Genomic DNA, 20,176 nt, shown 5'->3' on the forward strand with positions numbered 1-20,176 from the left:
TTTATTTACATTTATTCTTAAATACACTTGGGGTCAGAGCCAATTTTTTTGAGTTAGGTATAGTGTGTCCACATTGTGGATGGCTGTAGGGCTGATAAGACCTGAGAATTAACCAGACTTCCAAGGAACCTTGGTTCCATTTCCTGTAAGCTATAGGTTAGCCTTGATTTGTAACTGCCTTGTTTGAATAACATTTTGGTTTGCCAAACGAAGCTACATTTTTATGAAAAGGATTTAGCAGACTTTCATCTACTGGGTGCTCTACAGCACACACATGACACGCATCCCCATATCTTAACAGCATAGTTTCTTTTTTTATACACATTCATGGTCTCTGTGTACTTGCAACTTTACAATGATGAATTGTTTATTGCAGAGCACATTTTATTTCTGAAAATGTCAAATATTTGAGCACCTACTCTACATTCAAGCACATGCTACATGGTTCCACAAATACCATTTCCACAATCCCTCAAAACTGTTGCAGCCGAGAACTGTGGTCCTGCTGAATAGCCTCCTTTATTCTCATTCTGCAAGCTGAAATGGAGAGAAAAACGCAAGGTGAATATTTTGACTTTGCCGTTCTTATGAGTCTAGTTTTTCAGACCCAGATTAAGACTAGACCAAAAATTAGTGCTGTCAATTCCAGGTGCCGCGATTAAAAGTCCTCACCAGTATTTTGCTCAGGCTTCCTGGATTGTGTCGATTCCACTAATTTTACCTGGATTGCACTAATTAGAAAATCTAGCAAGCTTGAGCAAAATCCTGGTGAGGACTTTTAATCGCGGCACCTGGAATTGACAGCACTACTAAAAATATAATTTTCAATTGTAAATATAATTCAGGACTTGATCCATGGCAGGGAAACCAGGCCGTGGCCGTGGTCCTGGTGTGTTCTGGTGCTTGCCTTGTTGCCCGGGTCCCTTGTACGGGTGCGCAGCTTATTCACTTGAGATTCTGCGATGTCTGCGCGCTCTTCTGCGTCGTCAAGTTCGTGTTGGGCCTTCCTGTACTTGGTCAGATTTAAGTTTGCTTGCACATCCTGAAATGTAACAGGCAGACCTGATCACTCGATGTGATTGGACTAAGAAGACTGTGCTTTCTGAGTAGTGTATTGCTCGGCGTGTCAAATATACGTAAGGATTGGACTTACGGCCTCCTCTGCTTGCCTCTTGTAGCTTTTCACCTTGGCCTGCAGTTTGTCTATGAGCTCCTGTAGGCGTGCTATGTTCTTCCTGTCCTCCTCTGTCTGTAGACAGCAGAGGGCAGTACAAACTTACTATTGAAGATCATCTCCCACCAGTCCAAATTTTCCCCTTGTTGAGACATACGTCAGCTCCCGCCCCCTTCCCCCAGTAGATTGGTGTGAAGTGTGGTGATGTATGTGGGACCTGGTAGGTGAGCTCTTTGATCCTCCTCTCATATTTACGCGCTCCTTTCTGGTACTCGTGGCTTTTCTTCTGCTCTGATTCCAGCTCACTTTCCAGGTCCCTCACCTACAGGAGCAAATTCAGCACAAGTGTACAGATGAGAGATACAACACGTTATCTCTGCATCCCGCATTGAGACGACTCTAGCGTGCTGTGACGTTTATACTGATCGTGGGATAACGGTGTGCTGGTTGAACGCTCTTTACGTCCATGTGCTCTTTTTAACTTCTCACTTTGTTCTCGAGTTTCTGGATTTGCTTCTTGCCCCCTTTGAGGGCGACCTGCTCAGCTTCATCCAGACGCATCTGCAGATCTTTCACTGTCTGTTCCATGTTCTTCTTCATGCGTTCCAGATGAGTGCTGGTATCCTGCTCTTTCTTTAGTTCCTCAGCCATCATAGCAGCCTGTTTTTAGGAATAGTTTTGCTTTAAATAAGGAATAAGGTGACACACAGATATTTCCTTAATCAGAACTTTACAATGCAATAATACAATAAGTACAATACAAATCCCCCCCCCTTCCCTGTTTTATATCTTGTGGTAAAGTCTGCCAGGGCAGTGTACGGATGGACATGGTTTACATCTGTGATGGCTTTTTTGGCCTTCTCCTCTGCATTGCGGCATTCCTGAACAGCTTCTTCCACCTCTCCTGACAGCAGGCACAGGTCACTCTCCAACTTTTTCTTGTGGTTGAGCAGTCCCGTGTTCTGGAGGAGTCACACAGTTTTATCACGCTGGATTACACAATATCGTGATGTTGCATTCTTTCAAAGCAAAAGCATATTCATAGAGTAGCAGACTTTGGTATATTGGTATGTGTTTATATATATTTGTTGTTCACTCAAAATTATAGCAAAAACTGGCTCCTCCTGGCCGTATCTTAATGTAGTAGTTGAATGCAATTCTGAGCTATTACTCATCGTGCCAGTGAGCAGTGAGGTACAAACCTGTGAGTGCAGGAGGTTGACCCTTTCCATGGTCTCCAGTAGCTCATGTTCAGCAAGTTTGCGGGCCCGGTCGTTCTGCTCCAACTGCCCCCTCAGGTCCTCCACCTCTGCAGACAGCAGGTTGTTCCTGCGCTCGGTCATGGCCGCCTGTTCCTTCAGATCTTCACTTCTGTGGATCGTCTCATCCAGTTCAATCTGTAGGTCCTGTCATTTGCATGGTCATGTTATTATCTTTTTCAGGGTTCTGGCAAATCTAAAAAAAAAAACCAGTAATGTTTGCACACAATTTCTGCCCCTCCCACACATGATGTCATCACAGGAACAACTCCATCCACAAGTGGGTGCCGTACCTTTATCTGGGCCTGCAGATTTCGGACCATTTTCTGAGATTCGTTAGCGGTGCGGTTGGCATGGTTTAACTGAACTTCCATTTCATTCAGATCCCCCTCCATCTTCTTTTTCAGTCTAATTGCCTCGTTGCGTGATTTTGCCTCTGCATCAAGTGTGGTTTGCATGGACTCCATGGCACGCTGATGGTTACGGCTAATGCAGAGAAGATAATGGGGTTGTGTACAAAGATAACCATGGTAGAAAAAATAACCTTTGCTGTGTGTACACATTAAATGAAGGAAAAACGCACCGGAGATTGTCCATTTCTTCATCTTTATCCGTCAGCTTCCTGTCAATATCTGCTTTAACCTGGTTTAACTCCAGCTGTATACGCAGGGTCTTGCTTTCTTCGTGCTCCAGGGAGCCCTGAAACAGCAGCCCTAGAAGTACTGAGACCTACAAACCCTACATGCTCAACAAACAAACTCTTCAAAGCTTCCAAACCATATACACTACAGATTCTTCAAACCCTTCACACACTACAAACTATAAATTGTACAAACCCTACAAACATTCCAAACTCTCCAAATCCTGTAAACTCTTAAATATTCTACAAACCCTCCAGCCTCTAAAAACCCTACAAATTCTAATCATTGCTTCAAACTCCTACTAACTCTCAAACGTTAACTGACTGCCTTCATGAGAAAGAGAAGTTACCTCGGCCTCCTCCAGGGCTGCCTGAATCTCACTTTTCTCCAAATCTAAGCCCTTTTTGATCTTCTCCAGTTCATGGATGGTCTTTCCTCCCTGGCTGATCTGGTCATTGAGATCGGAGATCTCCTCTATCGGAGAAGAAAAAAAGATCAGGGACCTATGAATTAACCTGTGGTCACTGTAGCTTGCTTTTATTACCATTGAGCTATTAGTCAGTGGTTTGAAAAATCAGCACAAAACTGATCTAGTATACTTAATGTAAACCAAAAGTGAACTTGGATCACCCTGGAGATTCTTGTTCTCCCGTTTGAGACTCTCAAGTTGGTCCAGCGCCTCTTCGTAGGAATTCTTCAATTTGAAGAGCTCGGTGCTGAGATTGCGAGACTCCTTCTGCGATGACTCCAATTCTGACTGGCACTCTTCGTACTTCTGCTTCCATTCTGCAAGAACCTTGTCGAAGTTGCGTTGTTTCTTGTCTAGAACAGCAGCGGCAGCGTTGGAGCGCTCCAAGTCCACAACTAGATCTTCGATCTCCGTCTGCAGCCGATGCTTGGTCTTTTCCAGTGAGGAGCATTTTGCGTTCGAAGCTTCAACCTGCTCCTCTGCTTCTTGAAGACGAACAGTCAGCTTTTTCCTGGTGTGGAGAAAACTGACAGTCACACTTCTGACGTCTCCAGAGTTGAAAAGAACAAGCGGTTGTGTTTAAGGTTTGTCTGTTTCTTTCACCACATCAGCTGCAGCTACACTCACTTTGCTTCCTCCAGCTCCTCCGTCTTGTGGATGGCGTCCGTCTCGTACTTGGTCCTCCACTGGGCCACCTCTGCATTGGCTTTGGACAGGGCTCGCTGCAGCTCACACTTGGTCTCCTGCTCTTCTTCATATTGTTCTCTGAGCAGATCGCAGTCGTGCCTTGATGACTGTAGTGCATGTGCTAAAGCTGACTTTGCCTGAATGTGCAAAAGGAGGAAGAGATAAAAAGAAAAATTTACGTCCATCATATGTTATAATTATTAACTAAATGGACAAGCTTGGTTGGAGCTTCTAACTTTGTTCTCTTCTTCTAGCTGCTTCTTTAGCTCCTCCAGATTCTGGGTGAAGGTGTTCTTTGTACGTTGTAGTTGGTTCACTAAGACTTCTCGTTCCTCCAGCTTTCTGCCCAGCTCACCTGAACAATAATGAAGGAAAGTTATGAACGAATATGAATGTAAATCATGCATTTAACACAGTGACGCCATGTGGATTTTGTTACACGGAGCAGGCCTATGCACAAGAATTTGTTGTTCAGTGTTAACTTGCCGCTTTCTGCCTGTGCACGTGATCTCTGTGAGGTTGCTTCATTGAGCTGCCTTTGGAGCTCCTCTACTTTAGCTTTGGACTCATTCAGCTGATCTTCATGGAGTCGGCACATCTTCTCAGCGTTGGCCTAGAGGGCATTGCAGAAATGTATCACTATTTATTCAGACCTTAACCTAACCAGTCAGTTCAACAAAGCAAAACAGACTGTCACGTGGGTAGCGCTAGGGAGCCTCACCTTGCCTTTAGCCAGCTGCTCCAAGCTGGACGCAAGGTCATCTACCTCCATCTTTGCTTCACTTTTCTCTTTCTCCAGTTTCTGCTTGATGCGCTGGAGGCTATCGATCTGCTCAGCCAACTCTGCGGTGCTGTCGGCATGTTTCTTGCGCAGTGCGGCGGTCGTAGCTTCGTGATGCACCATGGCCTCCTCCAGGTCCCGCCGCAGCCTTATGAAGTCCGCCTCCCTCTTCTTGTTCATCTCGATCTGGGCGGACGTCGCCCCTCCGGCCTCCTCCAGACGCTCACTCAGCTCCTCCAGCTCCCGGGCCACATCGCCACGCTGCTTCTCCACCTTTGCCCGGGTAGTGTGCTCGGCTTCCAGCTCCTCCTCCAGCTCCTCGATACGGGCCTGTGGTGCAGAAGAAGATGGCTTCAGTACTACAGTGAGCCCCGTGTTTTAATGCTCAATAAACAGTCAGATCAGTGAATATTTGAATGCTAACAGTGTTTTTTTTATATAATACCAGCTCAAATTAAATTATGAATGTGCAGAGTATAGACATTAGCTTGATCTTGAGGGTATTTACATCCAAGTGGGATGAGAAGCATGCAAATATCTGACATTGTCATATAAAACTGATGGATTTGACTAGTTTTACTGGCCTGCAATTCCTTGATCCTCTTTTGAAGCTGTATGGTGAGAGCTTGCTCGTCTTCAATCTTTGAAGTTATTTGGTTCATTTCAAAGTCTTTCCTGGAGAAAACGGACAGGGTTAGGAGTCATTTTATATTTTTGTACAGGTTTTAGGTTATTGGGTTATGCTGGTGCTCACTTCTTCAGCTTTTCCTCCAGCTGCTGTTTGTCATTCTCCAGGTCCATGACGGACTCTAGGGATATCTTCAGATCTCCCTCCAGTTTGCGCTTGGTCCGCTCAATGTCCATGCGGACCTTTTTCTCCTGCTCCAAAGAGCCCTCCAGCTGGGGGTAGAAGCCGAGGATGCAAAGGTTTAGCGCTTCAAAAGACTCACGGTGCCTCAATTACAGCACAAACCAAACACTGGAAAAACTAAAGTAACCTCACATCATCTACTTGCTGTTCCAGCTTGGATTTGGCCTTGGTCAATGCATTGACTTTGTCCTCCTCTGCCTGCAGGTCATCCAGTGTCTGCTGGTGACTCTCCTGCAGTGCCTTCTTTTCTTTGGTCAGCTTCAAGATGTTCTCATCTAAAGTTGCCATTTCCTCTATCAGGTTTTTTACCTAAAATCAATTTGTATGACATAGATCATAAAACAGGTTTTTGTTTGTTTTTGCGTAGAGTATATCTCATTGCGCTTGGTCAGGAGTTGGTGAGGATACCTTGTTCTCTGTGGCATGTTTCTCCTTCTCCACTTTGGCTAAGGTGACTTCCAGGTCATCTATGTCTTTTTTTAGTTCCGCACACTCATCCTCCAACTTGCGTTTCTTGGAGAGTAAGTTAGCATTCATTTCCTCTTCATCCTCCAAACGCTCAGTCATCTCCTTCACCTTAGCCTCCAGCTGAATCTTGGTCTTAATGAGCAGGTCACAGCGGTCTTCCGCATCTGACAGATTATCCTGTTCCTGAAGAGGGAAGCAGTGATTCTTAGCACCTAAACTTTTCAACTGACATCTAACAGGATCAGACTTGTAATCCATCAGGTGTTTAATGTGACGATACCAGAGGTGTATAATCCAGGTTCAGAAAGTAAAAGTCCTCACCAGGATTTTGCTCAAGTTTGCTAGATTTTCTAATTAGTGCAATCCAGGTAAAATTAGTGGAATCAACACAATCCAGGAAGCCTGAGCAAAATCCTGGTGAGGACTTTTACTTTCTGAACCTGGATTATACACCTCTGGAAGATACTTTGAAAATGTACTAAAATCTTTTTCTAAAATCATAAGGTTCTCTGCTACTGTATGCAGACAGTTAATGCTGGTACTTACAGCTTGGAGCTGTAGAGAGAGGTCGTTCTTCTCCTGGATTAGGCTGACCTGCTTCTCCTCCAGCTCTCTGCGTTTGGCCTCAGACTTCTCCAGGGCTTCCTTCAGCTTGAGGAACTCCTCCTTCAAAGCCATCAGCTCTTTCTCCGTGGCCGCACATCTCAACAAGGGCTTGATTTTGAAGAAGAGACGCATCCAAGGCCAGTTCTTCACAGCGGAGAAAGCCCTAATGTTCCACTGTATTATCATCAGAGCTTCTCTGTGGGAACAAGGAAAACAGCCTTAAACATTAAAAGTAAAAAAAAACCGAACTACGTCTAAACTGTAAAAGTTAGTTCATAAATAAACAAGGATGGTAATTTTCTGTTTTCTTTGTAAATATTGAACTACATATTTCTGTCTTATGGCTCTGTGCTTATTGGCTTCCAGCGTTACAACAACGTTAATTCTCAATGTGAATGTGAATTATATTCACTATGAACGCAAGTTTCTGCATCCTGGTTATGTTGTCACCCTGTTCTACTCTTTGGCTTGTGTCCTTTAGTAAATCGGAGGTCCATTTTAGCCCATCCATTTTCAGATGTCATGTGCTTTCAGTCACACTACTGCCCTTGTGGGAGGGCATGAGCCAGCTGATGTCTGCTTAGCTTTGGTATGACCAAATTACTGCACTGGTTCCATGCCTCAGACCACTTTAAGGTGAGGCTCATGATGTGTATTTAGAAACCCATGCCATGTGTCAGTCTGGTGGCTTTAATCCTTTGCCAGTCCGCAGATATGTTGTCATTGTGGTAATTTAGAGGAACAGGCGCCTTGATAAAAGCGGCCAGGGAGAGGTTGGGCTTGTATTTTTAGGGAGTGGGGGGTGCTAAGCAGCTGTCACATGGTCCACACCACTGGGCCTTTTGGACATCGTCACCATCGTCTAATAAAGGGAGTGGGTGGGGTGTACAGGCCAGCCTTGAGAAAGTGTGTGTGTGTGTGTCTGTGTGTGTGTGTGTAGGGAGGCGGGTGGGAGTGAGTGAGTGTGCACATGCTCACAAACATGTGCATGTTGGATACCGCGCGGCTCGTGCATTCCATCCACATAGCACCCAAAAATACTCCCCGTGTTCTGAGGGGACCGAGGCAGCACGTTTGAACGGGTTTATGGCGAGTCAGCCTATTCTGCATCACTGCACCACACAGACAGTACATGTCTGCACGTGATCTCGATTGTAGGGAACGAGCAGTGTGTTTATTGTAACGGTTAAGGAGGCACGGGGCACTTGGTGAGCAGTGTTTGTGTACGTCACCTTCTAGATTTGACCCATAAATTATAATCCTAAAATGAGCTGCATCTCAAAGTGTGGGGCGCGCATGGGTATTGCAGGTGGGGCACAAGCAATTGGAAGAAATGAACCTTTTTAAGCCTGTCGTTTTAATGCCTGTTCGTTTTGCCTCCCATCAACAAATCACGATTGCCACCCCCCTATTTGTTTGGGCGATATGGGACAGGTGGGGCATGGAATTTCCTCTTCTTCTGGGGTGGGGAATGATAGAAAAAGTTTGAGAACCACTGATCTAAAGTAACGTTCGGCATGGTTCCTTACTTCCTCTCCAACATCTTGTGAAGCTCCATTCTCATGATCTTGCCACGGCTAACTGCCTGCAGCAGTGTGAGGATTTTAGCAAGTCGTTCATCCCTCATCTCCTCGAGCTGTCCCAGCAGGCCGGCCTTAAAGAACACCTGAAGAGTGCAGGTATGCCCATAGTTAGCGATCTGTGTGTGAATGGAGGTGTGTGTGTGTGTGTGTGTGTGTGTGTGTGTGTGTGTGTGTGTGTGTGTGTGTAATATGGTTCTGGGCAGATCTCCACCTTTGTGTGGCCGAACCTGTACTGGTTGTGGTCAATGTCCAGTGATGCTAACAACGTTTCAGCCGCTTTCCTGCTGTCCACAAACTTATCATCGGGTATAGCATGTGGGTTCAAAATACGGTAACTGTTGGATTGATCGAAATAAAAAATATTGATTGATTTCAATATGGATTATGGTCTGGTAAGTCCTAGGGCTGATGTATGAAGTATCTGAGACAGTAACCATATGTATATTAACTCTGCATATTATTAATGTATATTAACGAACCGTTGTTTGAAATCAGCATAGACGAGGCGGTTGGGAAAACCTTTCCTGCAGATACGAATTCCTTCCAGTACACCATTACACCGTAACTGGTGCAGAACCATGAACGCATCTATAACTCCTACAGAACAAAGGAGATTTGTCTACTTGTATAATGTATATCATTATATTACCAATCTCCATAAAACAAAGCTCTACGTTTTCATTTAAAGTGTCTCTTCGTTCAAAACTAGGCTTCATCGGGATTAGGCTTTTTCTGCAGGACAGTGATGGTGGTAATCCTGGTGGTTGTTATGGCAATGGTGGTGATTGTGGTAATCCTGGTGATTGCTATGGCAATGGTGATGATGGTGTACCTGGAGTCTTGGTCTCATTGGGGATGATGCAGCGTACAAAATGCGGTTGCGTGCTGCGCAGGTTTGTCATTAACTTGTTCAGGTTCTCCTACAATTACAGAAATGAGCAATTTAGGAAATCACTCAAATAAGATTGTTACAGCTTGTGTATGAATTATATATGAATTGTCTGCTCATCTATGTTAATAACACAGGTAGGCAAAAGTGTAGTTGTTGGAAATGCAGAATAGGTTGCAATTAGAGCCTGAAGAGAAGCCATCATGGAAATATCTCTGGAGGACTCACCTGCTCCTTGGTGGTTCACCTTTTAGAAGCAGAGAGAAATGAAGCCAGCACAGACTTAAAGTGATGTTCATGTGTTCATTGCTCTAAACATCACTGCAAGTCTTAACTGCCTTCCTCTCAGCACTGTGTAACACAGCTGCATCTTAAAACTAAGCTGGTCACTCCAGCATTTGATGTTCTAGAACCTTCTCCTAGAAGCATTTGATGGTCTACAACTTTTGGCCAGTTCTTCTTGGAATCATCGCCTCATTGATGTAATCTACTGGTCGCTTGAGCAAACAAGAATGTTTTCTGCATCCATGGTGATGTCTCACCTTGTGTAGCTGTGACACTGTCTGAAATGAGGCACCCTTTTTCCTTTTCTCTTTGACTCCTGTTTTGGGATCAAAGGCTGAAGAAATGGAGATGAATACGTCATACAGGTGGCCAATCCGAAGCCAAGAGCACCAAAACGAAGTCAACTGATGTGTCCATGTACCTGTGTCAGAGCTGACATAATTCTCATAGAGACTCGCTAACAGCTTGTTGGACGATTTCTGAAAGCACGCTACCACGGTTTCGTTCAGAGGGTCTTTGTTTTTGTCAAGCCACCCAACAATATTGTATGGCACCTAAAAAAAATTAAATGCAAAAATATTTTACATGCTTACAGTGGCAAAATAATTTTTTGGTTTTATTATTATTATTTAAATGAACTTTTTTATTAAGTAATTTATGTAAGCAGTAGGGATTGATGTTGAAAACTGAACTTTGCCTGTAGGTTCCTCGCCACTTACCACTCCTGCGTAGTGCACCAGCTCAAAATGAGTCTCGTACTTTCGCTTCTTGTCTGGACGTGGCTTTTGGAAGTTGGGCGACTTGCCAAGGTGATTGTCATACATCTTGGCCTTGAAGCTGCTGTCTGTTGCCTTGGGGAACATGCATTCCTCTTCAAGGATGGACATGATACCCATAGGCTGAAATAAATAGTACAATGCACTAAATGCATTAGAGATGACCACATGGACTCGTTTTTAGTTTAAGACCCGGTCGATTTTTTTTAATACACAGTGTGCTCTCTTTACCTTTTCAATGAGGTCAATGCATGCCTGCAGGTCAAGTCCAAAGTCGATGAAGGTCCACTCAATGCCCTCCCTCTTGTACTCCTCCTGCTCTAGGATGAACATGTGGTGGTTGAAAAACTGCTGCAGTTTCTCGTTGGTAAAGTTGATGCACAGCTGCTCGAAACTGTTGAGCTGCAAGTAAGAAACATGGTCATAAACACAAATGGCTACAAGCACGGTGTTTAGTGTTCAGCTGCAGGCGTTTAGTGTTCAGCTGCAGGTATTGTATACAGTGTACAGGCTCAGAATTGTGTTGAATGGTGCAAAAAAAAGGAATTTACATAAAAGATCTCGAAGCCTGCAATGTCCAGAACGCCGATGAAGAACTGGCGAGGTAGGGCCGTGTAGAGCGTCTTGTTGATTCGGCCCACCAGCCATTTAAACATGCGGTCATATGTGGCTTTGGCCAGAGCTCCCACTGCAAAGTTAACCTAATGAAATCACACACACACACACACACACACACGGCTGTGGTTCTCATGGTTGGTTTTGTATCCCTAATCAGTAGAGGATTTTAACCACATTGCCTCTTTTGATCACTAAGGAAAACATATATTTATTATTGAGATACAAAGCATATACAAGAACAAGAGTGAGAGCATCTGTTTCCTTTAGCTATTTGCCCCTCCAAAGCAGCTCGTACCTGTTCAACGTTCTGACCCTTCACCACGTATTCATTGCCCACCTTCACCCGTGGGTGGAGGAGCCCCTTGATGAGGTCAGCTGCGCTCACCCCCATCAGGTACGATGCCTTATCAGTACCTGTGAGATGATGCAGAGCAGAATGAATCACAGAAGTCATGCACCGGTTTGACTGATGGCCTGAAGAATGCTAGAAATATGATGAGAGATACGAGTTGGACTGAAGACATTTTTTTCTGCCCGGATCCGTTCTTTCCAACTTTAATGGCATTCCCTTTAATGTACAGCTCCAGTTTCGAGTACAAAAGCCAGCATGTTGAGATACATGAATCCAACAACCATGTTCTTGACCTTCTGCTAATGCAGATTCAGAAAGGCAGCTGGTATCTGGTTGTGTTAGTGTCTGATTGTGTCTGATTATGTGTGTCCATACTCTCGGTGCCGTCTGCCTCTGCCTGCTCCTCCCGCTGTTTCAGCTTAAACTTCATGTTGCCAAAGTGCATGATGGCTCCCACAATCTTGTAACAGCCGTTCTTCTCCTCCTGGCTGAAACCCAGGATGTCCATCGCATGCTGGGAGAAAATACACAATGCTCTATGTTTCCTGCTCACAAGCATGTGGTAGCATAGTGCTATAGTATTAGTGCAACTTAAACAATTTTCCAACAGTTATTCCGCATTAAGGACATTTTAATTGCACATAGGTCTTACGTCAGTGCCCAGGAACTCTTGGGCGTCATCCAAGTTCTCCACAGTAGTTACTCCTTGGGAGCAAAAATGGTAGTCGTAGGGATTCGAAGAGACCAGCAGCATATCTTAAATGCAGACAAAGAGATGTTAGTGAGATGTTGGGAAGTGTTCTTGTGTTCTGAATCTGAGCCAAACTAGATGTCATACCCAAAAGCTCAGGTTTCTTCTGGGACATGATCTGGTAGTAGATGTGGTAGCTTCGTTCTCCAGGTTGCTGAAATATCACTCTGGATTTTTCCAGGAGATCTAGAGACAGATCAAAGGAAAACAATTATTTTCAAGAAGATGGTCATACAGATGATCATGAAGTTGACCAGGTATTTATATGATTCTCATTAAACTTACAAATGTCAATATCGGCAGAAGCAAGCTTCCCAGTAGGTCCAAAATGGATCCTTATGAACTTGCCCTACAAAGATTAATTATAGACAACTCAACACTGGGACCTCTTAACTTATTAATAAAACACAAAGTGGATTGGTGGCCAGCCAAGGAGTACTGACTTGTGTCAGATACTCACAAAGCGTGACGAGTTGTCATTCCTCAGTGTTTTGGCGTTACCAAAGGCCTCCATTGCGGGATTGGCTTCAATAATCTGATCCTCAAGGGTTCCCTACCAGAGACAAACAGAACAATGATGTAAAAATGAACAATTATAATACATAATAATTATTATGTATACAGAGTAAAAAATGATTGGCATGTTATAAAGTGCGATTTTGATATAATGCTCAGTACTATCAGTACTATATAGTACTCAGTTTTTCCTAGGTGGGTGTGTACCTACCCCAGCTTTAGGGGCCGGGCCCTTTATTGGAGAGAAAATAAGTAAGGATGGTTAATATTAAGACCGTGTCCTTCTTCTCACTTATATGCCACATTTTTATACTTGTTATATCATGCAAGCTTAAAATGTTTAGATATTTGGACAAGGTTTTAATGGCATTGTTTGACTGGGAGTTGCTCTAATGTTAGTCATCCTCAGTGAGGCACTAAACAGGGAGTCAGAGATGCTATGGAACAAAAACAAAAGAATGTCAAAAAACTGGAATCAAATAGATCAAAATCAAAACTGTCATCATAAAGCCCAAAATTGCTGATTTGTTAATCAAAATAAAAAAAAATAGAAAAACAAATAGATGAAAAATTATGGAAATGTGTATAAGAGAAAAATGAGGCTTTGAGTGAGTGAGGGAATCTCCAGAAGATACAGGTGTAGCACCAGGATTTAAGATGGTGTAGAACACTGGTTTACACTGGGTGTCCACAATAGCTTTGTATTTAACATCATAACTGTACAAAGCTTACATGTTATGTCAATACAAAAGCAACGTGATCAGTGATGACGAGGGTCCGGATGTAAAGGGAATAAAAAGCTTTTATTATGAAGGGACAAAAAATGCGAAAGGCTGATTGATATGGTAGAGGGACACAGTGGGACGCTGTGGACAGAAGACATGTGTTTGTCTTACTCCTTTTTTAGCTGCGGCTTCACCCAGCGCTGCCACTATGGCAAAATACTGAATGACACGTTTCGTGTTCACCGTTTTGCCAGCGCCGGATTCTCCGCTAAAAACGCGTTGGAGACAAAATGTTAAAAAAGGCGGGGGGGTTAAAAAAAAGGGAAACCACCATCGGGTCCCATTAGGTATATGCAAGTCATTCTGCAAAAAAGTATAGCAAAAAATATTTTCTGAAAAAAACATCTCTGCTTGTTTTATGTTGAATATCAAAACGTATGTTGAGTATTGGGTCACAACCTTGTATTCTTTGTTTAGCATGTTTTAATTAACTAAAGGAAGCAAGCAAAAGAAAGTACATGTTTGGTCAATGTAAGAGTCGTATCAACTTAATAACGGCTCATTGAAAAAAATGTAGTGATGTGGTAACTGGTTTGAAATTATTTCTTCATTAATGTTAATTCTGGTCCTGGTTTCAGTCATTTTTGCATTTCAAATAAGTGAGTAAAGTATTTTTTCTTGTGTCTGTTATTTAATTCTGACACGGTGGGTTATACAAATATTCTTATCTGTGAGATGCAATGCAAATAATGCACAAAGTGTTCTGGAAAAAGGCTTGTTTTTAGCAATTGTGTACCCCATGTATTATGGTAACATGTTGTGTCCACTTATTGACTTACGTGATAAGCATGGATTGGTTCTCCCGATCTGGAAAGACAGAACACATTCAGAAGTTGAGAACGCATCCTAACACACTTAGCATGTCTTAACACATGTAACACAGTTTAATCTATACAGTTTAACACAATTATCCCAGCTTAACAAGGCATAAACTTAACAGTCTTAACATGTCTTACCTCTCTAGAAAAGGTTTTCTTTTGGCAAATTCTTGGTTTTACAGTATCAAGTGATGCAAAAAATATGCCCTTGTATGACCTGTGAAAGGATTTGAGAGGACTGTCCCCCTTACAGTAGGCTAACTGTAAAACCTGGCATTCAAGTAGGCTACTATGAATGCTGAAAGAAAGATCTTTTTAAGTTAACAATGCAGTCTAATCAATTTTAATCTAGTTTAACACAAACGACCAAACAAGTAATGGTCAGGATACATTTCGATGTACACGACGTGTACACAACCAGCTAATGACTAACAGATTAGTCTGCATGGTCATGAAACAGATGTCGTAACCTCAAATATGAATAACTGTAATCATCTACAGGATAAGATCTCAAATATCTGGTGCCAAATTAGAGTTTCACATAGGGCCAGATTGCTTCTTACTAGAAGCGTCGCTGTACGTGGATTTAGTCAATAACACCCTTTCAAGTGATTGACATTTACAGCACAGAGGCGCTAAGGTACAGATGTCTTTAATACTCTTGATGTGCGACTTACTTCGCAGCATATCGTTGTAGGCGTTGTCCGCAATAGAGTAGATGTGAGGTGGCGCCTCCGAACGGCGTTTGCCCTTGTATGCGGCGACCACGGGGGCCGTGTACACAGGGAGCCATTTATATGGATTTACTGTGACACAGAACAGCCCAGAGTAGGTCTGCAGACATAGACAATCTTTTATATAACTCGCGTTACTGTCTGTCAAAAGCCACTTTTTACAAGTGTCCGCCTCACACATTTGGCTTTACTGTAGTAATATCCATGTTTCACGTTAACACTCACGTTCGGTGTTTAGCTTTATTTATTCCATGAGATAATGATCTGAGGTTGCTTATATGGGTCTATACAGCTCACCTGTTTGGGTCATATGGAAACTAACAGCTTAAGCGATGGATGTCTGAGTGTAATAGTAACGCTCTATTAATAGCTGTTCTCTGTACGCGAGTCTGGTTATTTGTGGAATCAAAGATTAGTGAGAAAGGGCAGGACTTTGCTTTGTTGCGCTGTGACGGTACTGACATAGATCATCCAGCTGCTGTAACGCTTGCGCAGATTGTGGAGGACGGAAGCTTCGTTCAAGTGCGTGAGCATTGCCATGTCCTCAATCATGTCGAACTTAGGAGGGTTCATCTGTTGAATGTCACCCTCTTTGACGGTGAGAGACTGAAGTTGTGAAGGAAAAGACAGTGATGAGAGAGTGGGTCTTTATAATGTCCTGTCATTTTTTGCAGAATAAAATAGATCAGCTCTCCTGCTATCTAGTTGTTGAATAATTGCACGTCGCACATTAATCAATACAATTCAAGTGCTTACTTTTCCATCTTTGGTTTCAACGATGAATGTGTCGCCGCTGAGCTCCTTTATCTGAACGTCAATGTAAGCCTCCTTGTCGTCCGGTATCCACGCTCGCTTTTTCCCTGCGCGTAACAGAGGTGTGAGCGTGCGCTCTCGCGCGCTGGTTTGCACGGTAACGTCGGAGCGCTGGACGTTACTCGCGTGCGCTTGTTTCGCACAGCACGTGGACGACTTCCTTGTGGAACTGTGCATCTTAAAACCATAGTGCTTGGAAGCCGTGGATTATAACCCAGAAAAAGCAAGTTTCCAGTCGGAAAAAATAAGCGAGAATAACAAAACACTGATATTCGATTCTAAACTACAATTATACGTTGTTTTAAAGAATTGTGGAAAAATGTAAGTACCATCAAAAGCTAGGGTTTGTGCAGCCAGTAACTCCAGGTCGGATTTTCGGAGGTAAGGCGCTGCTTCTCCAAACTCGTTCATATCCAACATGCGGGACATGGCGTTATTTCCTCGGCTCGGCTACGTATCGAAGAAGAACAGACTTTGGTGATGCCTTCAAACAGAAAGATAAATAATGTAAATCAAACAGAAGGAGGCCGAAGACGTAAAAGTCTCAAAAACACCTGAAAAGTGAGTGTGTGAGATTATGAAGAACGGAGTGAAAAAAAATGAAAATCCCAATATGTCTACAGCTCAGACTATTCCAACACGAACACAGATTATAATTAATTAAACGAAAAGCAGCTTTCATCAGATAAAAAAAATAACTTTTAAATATTTCGTTAAGACCTTTCGTAATTATCAAGTAAAATAAATAATATTAATTCATTCACCAAAGAGAAATGCAGATTTGGTGACTAACCAATACGAACAGAAAGGGTGAAGTGGCCGACACGACACGAACAGCTTTTATTGCTTCCACCAAGGTCACGACCAGTGAAGAGATGTCAGAAATTATCATGTCACCTCCTCCACCGCCGATTGGTGCTGACTGCGTGTCTCAATTGACACAAAAGGCAAGCATCGTTTTTATCTTTGCTTAAACCCAAGCTGGTTATTTTTATAACAGAATTATACCGTGCAAACTAAATTCATGGGACAAGATTACTAATCAAAAGACCGACGCTAAGTGTCGAAAGTTTCACTTAGAGCGGTCTAACTGATATCAAATTTGTAATGGGTGCATAAACATACGCATTGATGATGTTTACAAATATTTACAAATCACTACAAATGAAATCTATATTTTTCACTTAAAGAAATAATTTTCATTAATTTTTTCACTCTGTCAAGATTAATTGTTAAAAGGATGTGGTAAATTAATTCTCTCAGCGACGACAAGCAACACTCTTACCAGACTCTCTCCCCAGGACCTCGTCAACGGTCCTCTCCTCAGCAGTGAGGAAGGTATTAGACATAAACATAATGACCATGTGTTCGGACTTCTCTCTTTCTCCAGTTGCTTGTTTGCGGAATCCTTTGTTGTAAACGCCAGAGGAGGAAGGCCTGCCATTGTGCGTGTGGCCGAACTAAGTGCAACTCTAGACGAAATTATTTAAGGGTCCCTTGAGCTTGACATTAAAAACGGAGCCTAAAAATATAACACAATATTAGCCAAGGCGCACTAGCCCTGACGACGGTCTACACCAACGGTATTTACTTGCGCAGTAAAATATGTAAAATATTCTAATAATATTGGGCAGTAATTAAACTAACATCATCTGAAGGCTGAGAAATATTGGTTGTATAAATAAACATTCATGTTCCCTCCAATATATATATGATTCAATAGGCTATATAAATATACATTCAAGATGAATTTTCCCACGCTATTCAGCACGTATAAAAGCCTTTTTTCTGTTGTGTCAGTGTTACAATGTCCAAACGCAACTTGCTAACATTTGAAACTGCCGTTAATTCACTCGGCTTCACCCGAATCGTTGATGTATGAAATGGCAGGTGTTGTGGTGAACTTTCCAGATAAATCGCTAAAATAACAGGCCTATATTCAGCTTATTATTGAGGCAGCCAGTGCTACATTTCCAGCAGGGTGTGAGGGCAGTAACTGAGCGGCTGTAAAGCGGGCCTCCTTTTACACACTGGCCCCAGAGGGTTTAACCTTGAGCTCTGTGTCCTTGTATGTGGAAAAGGGTAAAGCTTGTGGATCGCTGGGGAGGAGGATCATAGTAGAGGAGGCTCGATATAGACAAAAATACCCCCGCCCACCTCCACCACAGTACCAGAGGCCAGAATTCCTGATGGAGCTCCACTGGTGAACGTATTGTTGAAGATCTGTAGCGTCCTGTCACCGTCCTGATACTTTTACACAGCAAACTGGTGATTTCTTCAGGAAACCCTGCACGTGCGTCAAAATAAGGAGGTCCTTGATCAATCTTTAGTGCCTTAGAAGAACCAAACGCATTTATGCATGAATGATCACAAAAAAGGTGTTTATGCAAGTGCAAAAAGGCATATGAATCCATATAAATGGGTTTTAGCTATTAATTTTAGTGTTATGTAAACACTGCTAGAGATCCATTTGGTAGAGTAAACACAAATGCCGAAACTGGTCTTTATGGCAGCCACCATAGTTTGGCATGGATCACTGATGACTGAAATTTCTGATTAGATATAACTGCCGGGTCTAGTTGCTATTCAGGGACTTGGACCACTTCAGAAAAGTGGTGGCTGGATTTTGTAGCCTCCCACTTGCTGTTAGAAAAGAGGCAACATTAAGATAAACTGTGAAAGATGATAAAGTCAGAAGTTCATAAAATCAGAGGTTGTGAATATGAAGTCTACAAGATTCTTTCATCCAACACGCTTCATGTAGGAATATTAAACGATCCATCCTTGTGGCTATTGAGCCTCAAAATGCTGGTGCCTGTTTGTAGAAGCAGGGGACCTGCGTCCAATCACCCCAATCACCCAGATGAAAATGGGGTTTGTGGAATGAAGGATTCACAATAGCTGGGTCACAGTTATTTTAGGTGATCATGCATCAAAATATTAGCAAGCTTAGATGCTGACGAGAGGCTGAGTTTACAGGAACACACAAACACACGTACATACATAAATCGATGAGTCATGTAGCCAGTCCTGCTGCTGTTCTCTGCTCGCTGGTAAAGCCACTGCATATATTACTATCTGTTATCCATCAGCTGTCGCCCTGTCCTCTACTGAACACTTCATTTCCACTAATCTCTAAGTGATGGACTGCTGTTGACTGCTGAGTCTTTGCAAGGCCCCAGTCCATTTGAGAGACAAGACGCATGCCAGACAGATATCATCTAATGCCCGGGCCACTCTCAAAGCCCATTCTGTAACTCCAGCACAGCCCAGGACAAATAAGCAGCCTGGTGGGCTGGCGCAACAGGAGCTGGTCCCCCCCGCCCCCAGCAGATGTTCGGGGGCTTTAAAGTCTCCCTCTGGTACCCGAGCAGACGATGCTCCATGCTTGGCTGCGTGAAGTCGCGGTCTCTGGCCCCTGTGCTCTTAGCCTGCATACCTTCACCACAGCCAGAGCCGTGAGCCCTTTATCTAAGGCGGCACAGACAGGCCGTCGCAGTCTAGAATAGCAGAGAGATCCCTGCTTATCCACTTCAAGCACCCTCATCCGCCAGCAGTTTGACCCATTCCAAATGATACGGGCCGATGGCGGGCACGGCCAAAACTGGAACTTGCACAGAGGCAGGGCCGGCAAGCTGCATTCCAGCAGGCACTGTTCGTCTTTAAAGCTCTGTGGAATGTGTTGGACTTGTAGGGGGTTTACCCAGGGCCCACATTAAGGTTCTTCTAGCTCCCCCCACCACTAGGGACTTTTGCACCTGTCTCCCATGGCAACTGCTCAAACATGTTCAAAAAACTCCCCACAAAAACGATTGCATGATGAGCACACGATACCGCACCAAAATAACAAATTGCAAAAACAAAAAAGTTGATTTCTTGATTTTGTTTGTGTGTTTGTTGGATTGTATGAAAGCAGTACTGTAGTTCTGTATTGGCTATTATTTAAAGAACTTTAAATAATAAAATAAATAACTGTATTACAAACATATCACAGCATATTGCTGATTTATTAGAAGATAATCCACACTTAAAGAATCAAGGAATCGCTCATGTTGAAATTTGCTTTCAGGTCATAAATCACATGTTCTGTGTTAACATAGGTCATTGATTCCATCTGTTTCTGGGTCACATTTTCTGAGTGTCGCAGGACCTCACAGAAGTGTCTGCCATGTTCACCTTCTGATCCCCACTGTTCTGGTAAGTGGCATCCAAGGCTTTTGTGTACAAGGTGAGATGTATTTTTTTTTCTCTCTCTCTCTCTGTGTGAGTGTGTGTGTGTGTTTAACAGTAGTGTGGGATA

At 43.2% G+C, this 20,176-nt stretch overlaps 1 protein-coding gene across 6 annotated transcripts; it reads right to left on the bottom strand.

The window, feature by feature from the left end:
- Nucleotides 1-346: 346 nt before the first annotated feature.
- On the bottom strand, nucleotides 347-19,079 carry myh7ba (myosin, heavy chain 7B, cardiac muscle, beta a). Of its 6 annotated transcripts, XM_076994301.1 has the most exons (44): nucleotides 18,880-19,079; nucleotides 17,162-18,163; nucleotides 16,206-16,360; nucleotides 15,820-15,923; nucleotides 15,526-15,669; nucleotides 15,007-15,163; nucleotides 14,291-14,318; nucleotides 13,623-13,719; nucleotides 12,938-12,958; nucleotides 12,671-12,763; nucleotides 12,496-12,559; nucleotides 12,298-12,396; nucleotides 12,112-12,215; nucleotides 11,835-11,973; nucleotides 11,403-11,521; nucleotides 11,041-11,190; nucleotides 10,721-10,891; nucleotides 10,433-10,612; nucleotides 10,135-10,267; nucleotides 9,971-10,047; nucleotides 9,372-9,459; nucleotides 9,019-9,136; nucleotides 8,751-8,874; nucleotides 8,486-8,622; nucleotides 6,897-7,152; nucleotides 6,291-6,533; nucleotides 6,015-6,191; nucleotides 5,766-5,911; nucleotides 5,596-5,686; nucleotides 4,952-5,341; nucleotides 4,717-4,843; nucleotides 4,467-4,585; nucleotides 4,171-4,367; nucleotides 3,705-4,054; nucleotides 3,424-3,548; nucleotides 3,017-3,132; nucleotides 2,727-2,919; nucleotides 2,377-2,580; nucleotides 2,011-2,136; nucleotides 1,664-1,834; nucleotides 1,392-1,496; nucleotides 1,154-1,249; nucleotides 908-1,042; nucleotides 347-537 (listed from the first exon to the last, which is right to left on the bottom strand). In XM_076994301.1, the coding sequence occupies exons 3-44, from the start codon at nucleotides 16,303-16,305 to the stop codon at nucleotides 526-528; spliced, it is 5,826 nt and encodes a 1,941-aa protein (XP_076850416.1). In that variant the 5' UTR covers nucleotides 16,306-16,360; nucleotides 17,162-18,163; nucleotides 18,880-19,079; the 3' UTR covers nucleotides 347-525. The 6 variants fall into 6 exon arrangements, with proteins under 6 accessions (XP_076850416.1, XP_076850414.1, XP_076850415.1 ...); XM_076994299.1 differs by lacking the exons at nucleotides 17,162-18,163; nucleotides 18,880-19,079 and adding an exon at nucleotides 16,641-17,123; XM_076994300.1 differs by lacking the exons at nucleotides 17,162-18,163; nucleotides 18,880-19,079 and adding an exon at nucleotides 16,670-16,806.
- Between the last annotated feature and the right edge of the window lie 1,097 nt (nucleotides 19,080-20,176).

This window comes from Brachyhypopomus gauderio, unplaced genomic scaffold, assembly GCF_052324685.1.
Source record: "Brachyhypopomus gauderio isolate BG-103 unplaced genomic scaffold, BGAUD_0.2 sc138, whole genome shotgun sequence".
Taxonomy (NCBI): domain Eukaryota; kingdom Metazoa; phylum Chordata; class Actinopteri; order Gymnotiformes; family Hypopomidae; genus Brachyhypopomus; species Brachyhypopomus gauderio.